At 49.9% G+C, this 10,906-nt stretch overlaps 1 protein-coding gene across 1 annotated transcript in view; it reads right to left on the bottom strand.

The window, feature by feature from the left end:
* Window positions 1-3,093: 3,093 nt before the first annotated feature.
* The window catches only part of Npffr1 (neuropeptide FF receptor 1), a 35,182-nt gene continuing 27,369 nt past the window's right edge, over window positions 3,094-10,906 (bottom strand). Inside the window, exon 4 of the mRNA XM_078040975.1 lies at window positions 3,094-10,419. Coding sequence (XP_077897101.1) covers window positions 9,543-10,419 — 877 coding nt within the window. The 3' untranslated portion in view covers window positions 3,094-9,542. The remainder of the gene's footprint in view (window positions 10,420-10,906) is intronic.

Genomic DNA, 10,906 nt, shown 5'->3' with positions numbered 1-10,906 from the left:
AGAGAGGAGAATCGGTAATAGGAACCCAGTCTTGCACACCTCTGACAGAGGAGCTTGAGAAACTTAGTCTGTAGGGGTTAGCCTGCAGACAGATAGACAGACACACACACACACACACACACACACACACATACACACATGCAAGTGATCAGGGAAAGAGAGTAAAGAATGGAAGTGACAACAGGGGCTCAGAACAGCCATAGAGCTGGGTAAGAAGGCAGCTTGACATTACTTTGTACAGCACATTTTTCTATAAAACAAACAAACAAAAAAACCAATTAGCCAAAATTGTCAATTGACTATTAAATAAAGGAAAAGACCTGGTAGAGATAATAGGGAGTGTGGGGGGACTAAAGTTCAGGGCGAGGGACTAGAGGTCAGGTTGAGATGCCCAGTGGTGGTTAGATATGAGGCCTAGAAGGTTGACGGGGGGGCCGTTGGTTTGGGCACCTGAAGCCACAGAAGACGAGCTCCCCCGGAGGAAGTGTGTAGAGGGAAAAATCCGCAGGAGGCCTACAGCCGAACCCTGAGAGTCCCAATATTCCAGAGCTGGAGGCCATAGAGGAGGTACCAACCAAGGATCTGAAAAGGAATGGCAGAGGTGGACGATAAACTGGACGATGTGCGTTTTGGAAGCCAGGGCAAAGGGGTTTGAGAACACGTGGTCCACCCTTGTTGATATACAGAGCTCTGGACTGGTCTGCTTGCCTAGGAGTCCAAGAGCGAGCACACCATCTCTGCCTTGGGTCCTTCATGTGTCTGCCCAGGCAGCCAACCTGGAGGTCCCCCTGGGCTTGTCCTGGTTGACCGCTACAGCAGCCCTGCCTGTCCAGCACCTCTTCACTCTCCTCCCTCCTTCCTGATAGGACCCTGTTGTTCTTCAGAGAAGCATCCACCTGCCCCGCTCTATCTGTCTGCTTCAGGGAATGTGAGGCCTTCCCAAGCCTCAGGGACAGGTTTGGCTGTAGGTACGTGACATAATTCTGACCAAGGTGAGGGGAGTTGTGATGGAGGCTCTGGGAAGGGTTCTGTGCTATCAGAGAGACACTAGAAGAGGCTGTCCTTTATCCCACTGGGCACTGTCATGGAATTTGCCAACCTGGAGGAAGTGTGGTCTGTAGGTAATATTGATACACTTAAAATGAAGACACGAAGTGAAAAAAACCTTGCCTCTTTTTGTATTTGAGGTGGGGGGACTGGTACTGGGGATTGAACCCAGTGATGCTCTACCACTGGCCACATCCCCAGTCCTTTTTGTACTGAGACAGAGTTTCCCCCTAAGTTGTTGAGTCTGGCCTTGAACTTGTGATCCTCCTGCCTCAGCCTCCCAAGTCACTGGGATGACAGGTGCGGGCTGCCACACCCGGAAAACCCTTGATACTGTTGAACTGCTGCATAAACTGACCCAGGGAGCTTCCCTGCCTCTGGTTTTCTTGTTTTCTGATATAATAAATTGGCTTTGTAGCTATTACTGTGTTCAAGCCAGTTTGAATCAGAGTATTCTATTTCTTGTCCCTAAGAACCGTTCTAATGGATGCAGCTTCTCCACATTCTTTTCCTCCTGCCCCAGACTAGCTTAGACATTCACTCTGATCCGGGATTCCAGGATGGGCTTTGATTATCGAACTCAGCCATTGTTGTCCTGTCCTTGCTAACTGATGGGAACCCCATCCCAGAACATGGGGTTGGGAATGTGGCATTCCCTGGCCACAGGGATTGGCTCAGGAACAAGTACCTGACCCATTTTAAGCCAGTAACTGGCTTTGGAAAAGTCATGACAAGAGAGATCATCGGTCTGTCTGTCTGTTCTCCCTCTCTCTTTTTCTGTCTGCAAGAGGCCTCACTCTGTAGAGGAATGGACACAGGCTGGGTCCTCGATGACACTGTGAGCCCCTGGATGCACCAGTTCTCTGCACTTGTACGAGCCACATTATCCCTTTTAACTTGGTCACTCTGTGCCAGGTTTCTGTTAGGACAACTGAAAGCATGGGGGGGCGGGTGATGTCTGCAGCAGCTCTTGAGCCTGTTGCCTCTTCTCCATCCCTCCTGCCTCAGCCAGCCCCATGATTTCCCACCCTGATTCCTGCAGATACCTCCTTTCCTTACTGGGATCCAGCTCCATCTCCCTCCAGCTCGCTCTGGACATACTGCCAGTGTGAGCTTTCAAGGGTGAGCTACTGGGCATGATGGCATACACCTGTAACCCCAGCTGCTCAGGAGCCTGAGGGAGGAGGATCTCAAGTTCAAGGCTAGCCAGGGCAACTTAATGAGTCCCTGTCTCAAAATAAAAAAATTAAAAGGCCTGGGGTAGAGTGCTAACCTAACACATGTGAGGCACTGGGTTCGATTCTCAGCACCACATAAAAAAAATAAATAGAATAAAGTGATTGTGTGCATCTACAACTACAAATATTTTAAATAAAATATTTAATGTGGCTCAGTAGGTTCAATTCACACTCCCAAAACCAACAAGCCAAAAGATGAAGAGCTGAGTGTTCTCCTCTCTTATTGACCCTCCTTTCCACGAAGTTGCCTGTAATTCAGTCTTTACTACTTATAGCAAACTGCTTCTGGGAGCCCTTTTCTGACACCCCTCAAGCTGTCCCATAACCTCGTGGGACACCACTCCAGCAAGTATCACAGCACATTATGATTTTTCTCTTTCCTGTCTCTGTTCACTGGATGGTAGGGAGCTTCACATTCCCAGACTTAACAGATTGTAAATTTGTCGAGCAAACACAGAATTCAGTTGCATCTAAACTGTCCCCTATAATTACAAATGGCGAGTTCTCGAAACAGGTAATTCAGTATAGTGTTGAGATCACTGCACTGCAGCCCACGAAGCCTGAGGTTTGGTTTTGATTTCAATACTTAGGAGCTCTGAGACCTCAAGGAAGTGCCTTGGCCTCCATGCTACTTAACTTACCATCTACAAAATGGGGGTGCTGTGGTTGGGTTAGAGGGTCCGTAGCTGCTGTCCACTTTTTTTTTTTTAAAGGGATGGCTATTTTGCCTCAAAACAAAACAACGTTCATGGTGTAGACACAAAAGGGGAAAACTGCTGATGTTGAACAGCACGTAAGAAACAGCAAATTCTTTCACAATGAGTTTATTTTCCACAATTTATATCACAGGTAACAGGATCATTGTGGAGAAGAGGAGAAAGGAGGCGGTTATGATATTAGAGGTGGAGTCCAAGGGCCACCAGACCACACCGTGGACAAAAACAACGCTCCCCCTGGGGGCACTCCAACCAGAAATATGGGCTGCTCCGTCTCTAAAATAGCCGGACTTGGAGACAGAGGGTACTGGTGGGGGAGAGTGATCACTCCTCAAACAAAGAGTGATTGAATACCACCTCTGGCTGGGTGACAGAGAAACCCATTTCTCCAAATCACTAAGCTTGGGTTTTTCCACCTACATTTATTTGGTTGTTTGCACATGACAACAGCAGCATTTGTAGGTGACCGGATTCAAAGACCCGGGCATTGCAGCCAGCGAGAGAACATAAACAACAGGACACTACAGTCAGTTTAGCAGCTTCGGCTCCTTCGGTGACCACAAGCGCAGGGGAGCCTGTGGCTGATGAGGGCTCCGTGTGGTATTGGATCAAACTAAGTTAGTATCTTTTACTCAAACTGCTGGTATCCCTTCCATCTCAAACCCTTGGAAGCCTTTGAATGTGATGGAAATATGGCCTCGTGGCCAAAACAGCAGTCTGGAGCCTGTGGCTGGCTGGTTTTATTTTTAGGATACCTCCATCAAGCCTCTTGCTTTTATGCTGAACCTCAGCTCCCATTGCAGGAAGGAGAGGCTGAGGCAGCTTCAGGGAGTAGCCAAAACCTGAGCTTTATGGAACCAAGACATAAGGCTCAGGCTCAGCACCTCCCAGTTACATGATCTATATGTAATTTGACCTAGCTTTTCCCATCTGTAATGTGGGAATAATAAACACCTACTTATTTCATTGCTTCGCTCATCCAATAGAGATTTGTTGAGTGCCTCTTAAGCACCAGGCAACATTCTAGATTTGAGTCCACAAGATGAGGCAAGTAGACACAGCTGCTGTCCACATGAAGCTTCTGTTCCATCACGAGAAAGAAAACGATGCACAAAGCCCTAGTACCATGTCTGGCGCTGAATATTTGTTTTTGTTTGGCTTTGGTTTTGCCTTTTTGTGGTTGCTAGGGACCCAACCCAGGGCCTGGCACATTTGAGGCCAGTGCCTAACTACTGAGGCCCAACCCCAGTCCCAATAAATGTTTTGAGTTCACCAGAAACTTAATTATCATCTATTAGTGATAGGTGCCTCTTAGATTTAGGGAGAATTTTTGTGCACAAGTCTCTGCAATGTAATCATGTTTTAAAAGATGGATTTGAAAACCCTTTATAATAAAAGATAAATGGCCAGCAAACACACAAAAGGATGCCCAGCATCACTAGTTACCAGGGAAACTGATGCTACTCAGTGTTGGCAAGAGTGGGGGACAACTGGGCTGGGGATGTGGCTCAAGCGGTAGCGCGCTCGCCTGGCATGCGTGCGGCCCGGGTTCGATCCTCAGCAGCACATACCAACAAAGATGTTGTGTCCACCGAGAACTAAGAAATAAATATTTAAAAAAAAAATTCTCTCTCTCTCTCTTCTCTCACTCTCTCTTAAAAAAAAAAAAAGAGTGGGGGACAACTGGATCTGCTGATGAGGGTACAGAATGGTGGAGCACTTGGAAAATGCTTTGGCAGTTTATTACCCAGACGGCATACTTGCCATCCACCTAGCAGCCTCGCTCCGGGGTACTTACCTAAGGGAGTTGAAAGCATGCATACATAGAAGGACTGGTACATGAATGCTCACAGCAGCATCCTTCATGATAGTCAAAAACTGGTAATGACCATTAATTGACCAATGGATAAACAGAACATCTTCACACATACACATAGAATGGGATACTGCTTAGCAATAGAAAGCAATGAACTACATGGTACCACATCAGTGAATTTCAGAAACATCCTGCTTCGTGAAAGAAGCCACACCCAAGAGGCTATCTATAGACATTGATTCCAGGTACAGGACACTCTGAAGTCAGATGCGTGGTTTTCTGGGATCAGGACTAAGGGGAGAGGATTGACTGTAAATTGACACCAGGAAACTCTTTGGGATGATGGATATATCTGAGCATAGTGGTGACTACACAAATGTAAATAATTGCTAAAACTCTCTGGACATATATTTAAGATGGGTGACTCTTACATGCAAATGATGCCTCCATGAAGCTGTTACCGAAATTGAAAATATATAGATATAGGTGCATAGAAAACAACTATGCTTATCTTGTAGGATTTAAATGTTTTCAATTTTCTTTTCTGTACTTATCGAAATTCTGTAAAATTTCCACAATGATTATGCAATGCGTTTGTAAATAAATAAGTAAATAACCCCCACCAACAATAATTGGGTTATTCAACAAGGAATCTATTTTGACTCAACATTGTTTGCTTGTAAGGAAGCCCATTTGGGTCACCTCTTTCTCATCTATCTTTCCTTGGTGGCATTTCTGAGGGGTGAGCTGAGGAGACGGATGCAGAAAGGTACAGAGCTTAATAGCAATGCCTTGTCCACGCAGCCCTCGTTTTGGCTTTCTCCTTGATTTGGGGATGAATACACAGTAGGTTGGTGATGGGGGGCTCCGGTCGGTCCTCCTTTGCCAACTCCACCCTCCATTCCAACCCAAATCAACTCAAGTGTTCTCCAGGCCCCAAGAGAAGATCCACAGCCCAGGGCTGGGCAGACTGTGGTTTGTGGGGCTGGGGCGGGCCCCGCCTGCAGCTCACACTGGTCAGCTGGGTGCCATGTGATCTTGGGGAAGTCAAGGGGCCATTCATCCGTGGAGACCCGCCATGAGAAGGACCACTCTTGTTACACTGTGGTACCACAGGACACAGAGTCCCTCCAAAAGCCCCTCTGGGGTGGGGGCACCGTGTCAACAGGCCTCTGGCCCTGTTCCCCCCTCACATGCTCAGTTCATCCTTGAGCTTTCCTCCGTGAATGGACAGTCGCCTCAGGAGACCCGACCAAGCCAAACGTGGAGAGTGGCAGGTCAGGGAGCCACACGGCCTGCCCTTGAGTGTCTTGGTTATACAAGTCTCCTGACAGGGCCTACGTGTCGGGACACAGGAATCCAGTGAGAATTAAAAAGCTGTAATTATAAAAAGAGCTTCGTGAAAACATGCTGTGGGGGTCTGGGCTTGTAGCTCAGTGGTAGAGCGCTTGCCTAGCATGTGCGGGGCACTGGGTTCATTCTCAGCACCGCATATAAATAAATGAATAAAACCAACATCAACACCTAAAAAAAAAATATTTTTAAAAATCCCACGGGCAGAACACACAAATTTTTAGCCACTCTAATCAAGAAGCAAAGCCCCATGGGAGCACAGAGCTGTTGGGAAGCTTCTCTCTGTCACACATAAATTCGAAGTTGAGAAAGATCTTGGGGGTCTCTGTCCTTAGGGTTCACACAGACACTATTTTTTAGGAAGTACTTGCATTCTCTTAAAGCTCCATACATTCACCAAAGCCAAAAGGTGGAAACAGCCAGTGGCCATTGTTGGGTGAATGGACCCACAAAATGTAGAATATAGATTATGAAGCCTTAGGAAGGAAGGAAGGAAGGAAGGAAGGAAGGAAGGAAGGAAGGAAGGAAGGAAGGAAGGAAGGAAGGAAGGGAGGGTAGGAGGTGGCTCAGTGGTAGAGCACTTGCCTCGCATGAGTGAGGCCCTAGGTTCAATCCCCAGCGCTGCAAAATAAGAAGAAAAATTTAAAAAGAAGGAGAGAAATTCCAACACATGCTACAACATGGATGAACCTTAGAATAACATGTTGAGTGAAAGAAATCAGTCAAAAAAGGATCAATACTGGAGGAGTCCACTGGTATGAGGTACCTGGAATAATCAAATTCAGAGACAGTGGAATGGGGGTTTTTAGGGGCCGGAGGAGGGGGAGTGGGGAGTTGCTTCATGGGTACTGAGGAGGGAGGCTGAATTCTGGACATGGGGAGTGGTATAGTTATGTGGCAGCGGGGATGTACCTAAGGCTGCTGAACTGTACCCTTAAAAATGGCTAAACTGGCAAGATTCATGTTGTGTGTATTTCACCACATTCACAAAGAAACAAACCAGTTCCCCGTCACTCACAAGGCCCCAGGGCTTCACCAAAGCGTCAGGTTGTGTCATCAGATCCAGTCTCTGGATGGGCAGCCTCTGATAGTTTTAAATAAAAAATACAACAAAATATATGGATTGTGAACGCTGTGTGCAGGAATTTTGCTTTCTTCTGCCGGCAGTCACCACCTCTCAAAACATGGCATCTTTAGGAGAAATAAAGCGAAGGGGCCATGGTGGGAAGGTTGGTTTTTGTGAGTGCCTTGGTTTCTGTCTCCCTCTTCCTCCCTCCCTCCCTCCCTCTCTCTCTCTCTCTCTCTCCTTCCATCTCTTCCTCTCTCCCTGTCTCTCTCATACACACTTCTGAGAGAGAAATACACATAATGGCTATGTTTTTGCACTGGAGGAGGCCATACTAAAGGAGGCACACCCTGGAGCAGTGTCTGCTCCAGACAGCTACAGGCACAGCCAGTTGGGGTTTGAGATGGCCCTTTGTTTAGTCTATTTTTAGAGCCTGGCGTCAGAATTCTTCACATAAACAGCCACCAACTCCCAGGTGTATGCGTTTCAGGGCACAGATATGGCACAAAAAGTGAACATCATGCAAGGCACCAGCTAAGGCCACTGAGGGGCAAGACCCCCTTCCATCATTCCTAAACTTTTGGAACGGAACAGGGTCATAAGGAATCTCAGCAGCTTGCTCAACACATGGCTCATAGATCTTATACACAGAACAAGTCAGGCCGGAAATTACAAGAGCAAACACAATAGATTCATTTCCCCAGCCCAAGATCTTGGGCACCAGGATTCTACTCCGTGGGCTTTCTGTTTCACTATTAGACAGAAAGTCTTTGGGGGAATTTCCAGCTCTCCTTCCTGCCATGCCCATGACCTTCCCTGAAAGGCAGGAGGCTGTATAGGAAGAACAGTCAGAAGATGTGTCCTCACACAAACCCCGCTCCTTGGCCCTTAAGAGCTCACTTTTAAAATGTCCATACCAGTATCGCCAACCTTGTTTGTGTGAATGAAATAACACAGTCAGTGTTTGGGGACCTGTTTAGACAACTACTTGGCATTTTCTTCTGTCCCTGTTCCCAGTGCTTAGAATAGAATAAACAGGGTTAAGTCATTGTGTGTTGATTAAGGAAATAATCAGAGCCTCAGAGCCCTGACCTTGGGAAATGTTTCCTTTCCTTTCACTCAGTTTCTAGCAAAAGCAGTAATGGATTGAGGGGGGGGGGGGAATGTCCAGTCAACTGCAGATTTTTTGCAGGTGCGCCTGAGGCAACCCAGTTCCTCCCACCTGCTAAAGAGAAGCTGCACTCTTCAGGTGGCACAAGCCACTGATTGAGAGCTGAAGAGAACAGAGAATCTCTTGGTTCCCACTGTTTGAGGTACATGAGTCATCCATGTGGGGAGGGGTTCAGGAGTCCCCCAGGAGAGCTCAGCTGCAGTCAGCTGGCCAGCGTCTATATCCCAGGATGAGTGAGGAAAGGCCTCTGTCCTTCACACTTGCAGCCTCCACATGGGTTTCCAAAGGTGGACAGCAGGAACAGTGCTCTCCCTTCCCCTTTGTCCAGTAGTAAATAAACACACCTCCACCTGGCTTCCCAGCCCCTGCACTGGGTCTGCCGGGCTCTGGGAGATGGGGGTGGGAGATAGACTCTTCCTCCCTTCTCTAGGCTCAGGTCTAATGCCCTGTAACAAGCAGGCTCCCCAGGGCGACATCCTGAAAGAGAATGGCCCTGGACACTTCCTGGAACAAGACAAAACAACGCATTGGAGCTGGCAGGTGAGGCACACCATGGTCTCCCAGCAAAAGGTCCAAAGAAGCAGCCTGAGCAACAGAACATACAGACTGAACGACAGGGTTCTGAGCATCAAAGCTCTGCTGGCTTGCTTCCTATCTCTTCCCAGCTGCCTAGTTGGTTAGGATTTTCAGTTTCCCTGTGCTTCCCTTATGGGGTCCTTTTGGAGACAGCTGAAGGCAAAAAAACCATTCAGGCACTGGAGCCTGGCAGGTCCAAGTGAGATTTCCAGCTGAGCGATCTTGGGCTAGACACCTCTACTCTCTGGGCCTCTGTTTCTGCATCTGTTGAAGACAAGGTGCTTAAGAAAGCCCATTTCCAAAGCGTTGTGGGAATTCAATGAGATGATGGTTGTCAAATCTACCCCATAGGGAGCGTTTGGGGAGAGGAGGTTTCTTCCTCTCCCTGCCATCTGAAGGGAGAGGACATCAAGAGCAGCGAGCAGCCTGTTGCCTTGTTTTTGAGAAGGCATTTTGGCATCCTCTTCAAACTCCGCCCCAAGCTGCCAAGTAAGTGTCCAGGTATCGCAGGTGCAGTTGGGGCCACAGGCAGGGAGGGGCCTGCCCTTTCTGGACCACCTCAGATGTTCCATGCTGGTACGGTGAGGGGCAGGTGGGAGCAGCCAGGCCCCTCCTCGGGTAAGCCCTGGTGGGCGACCCGCCCGTTCCGCAGCGGTGGGCGGCCAGGCCTGGGGGCCCCACTGCTGGCGCCCGACTCCGACGGCAGGCCCGAGTCGCTGGGCTGCACCTCCATCAAGACCCTCCTGCGCAGGAGCCAGCCGGGCCGCTCCGAATAGGTGCCGTGGTGGCGGCCCCACTGCAGAGGGCAGAGCCGGGCGCGGAAGGCGGCCTGGAAGCCGCGGCGGAAGTTCTCGTTGAAGTAGCCGTAGATGATGGGGTTGGCGCTGCTGTGGAAGAAGGCCAGCCAGTGCGCGAAGGGGAAGGCGTAGACCGACAGCAGGTGCAGCTGCGGCTCGCTCAGCTGCCCGTAGTCGATGAGCAGCAGCAGCGCCCAGAGCGGCAGCCAGGACAGCGTGAAGAACAGCGCCACCATGACCAGCATGTGCACCACCCGGGCCTTGCGCCGCGACGCGCGCCCGCCCTCGGCCGCCACCTCCGCGTTGTCGCGGGCCGGGCCCGACGCCTTGCAGAGCTTGCGGGCGATGCGGGCGTACATGACCACGATGAGCGCCAGCGGCGCCAGGTAGATGTGCGCGAAGAGCACCGCGGTGTAGACCTTGCGCATGCCCTTCTCGGGCCAGGCCTCCCAGCACGAGTAGAGCGGGTAGGAGCGGTTGCGGGCGTCCACCATGAAGTGGTGCTCCTCGCGCGTGACGGTCAGCGTGACGGCCGAGGGACACATGATGAGCAACGCCAGAGCCCAGATGACCACGATGGTCACCAGCGCCTTCCGCAGGGTCAGCTTCTCGCGGAAAGGATGCACGATGCAGCGGAACCTGAGGCGGGAGTGGGGGGAGAGAGGCAGGGATCTGGGAGGGTCCCGGGGGGGCCCCCTGGCACCTAAGGCAGCTCAGACAACAGCCCAGACGTTAGTCAGGTGAGTTTGCAAGCAAATTGGCTTCTCACCTGGGAGGGAGGCTGCCCGGGAAACAAAGGCAGCGACAAGATTTACGGAGAGCGGGGAGGAGGGAACCGCAGCCTGGGAACAATGAATTAAACCTTCCCTGCGCTTCTGGGGTACACTGATTCTCTGGCAGCCCGCAGAGCCATCAGTCTGAGGTGCACATCCTGCCCTGGAGAAGGCTCACTGGGGGTATCAACAAATACAATTTTTAGCTGTTATGGATTTCCCAGAAAACCCTGGGAGGTCAGATGTGGAGCCTGTGTGGCAGACTGTCCCTCTGTCATCTCAGCCAGGGCCCCTTCATCACTGCCTTCACCACACGAGGGCAAGTCTGCACCATTTATTTCCTCATTAGACTC

Source organism: Ictidomys tridecemlineatus, chromosome 1, assembly GCF_052094955.1.
Source record: "Ictidomys tridecemlineatus isolate mIctTri1 chromosome 1, mIctTri1.hap1, whole genome shotgun sequence".
NCBI classification, from domain to species: domain Eukaryota; kingdom Metazoa; phylum Chordata; class Mammalia; order Rodentia; family Sciuridae; genus Ictidomys; species Ictidomys tridecemlineatus.
This window is presented reverse-complemented; position numbering and strand designations above follow the sequence as displayed.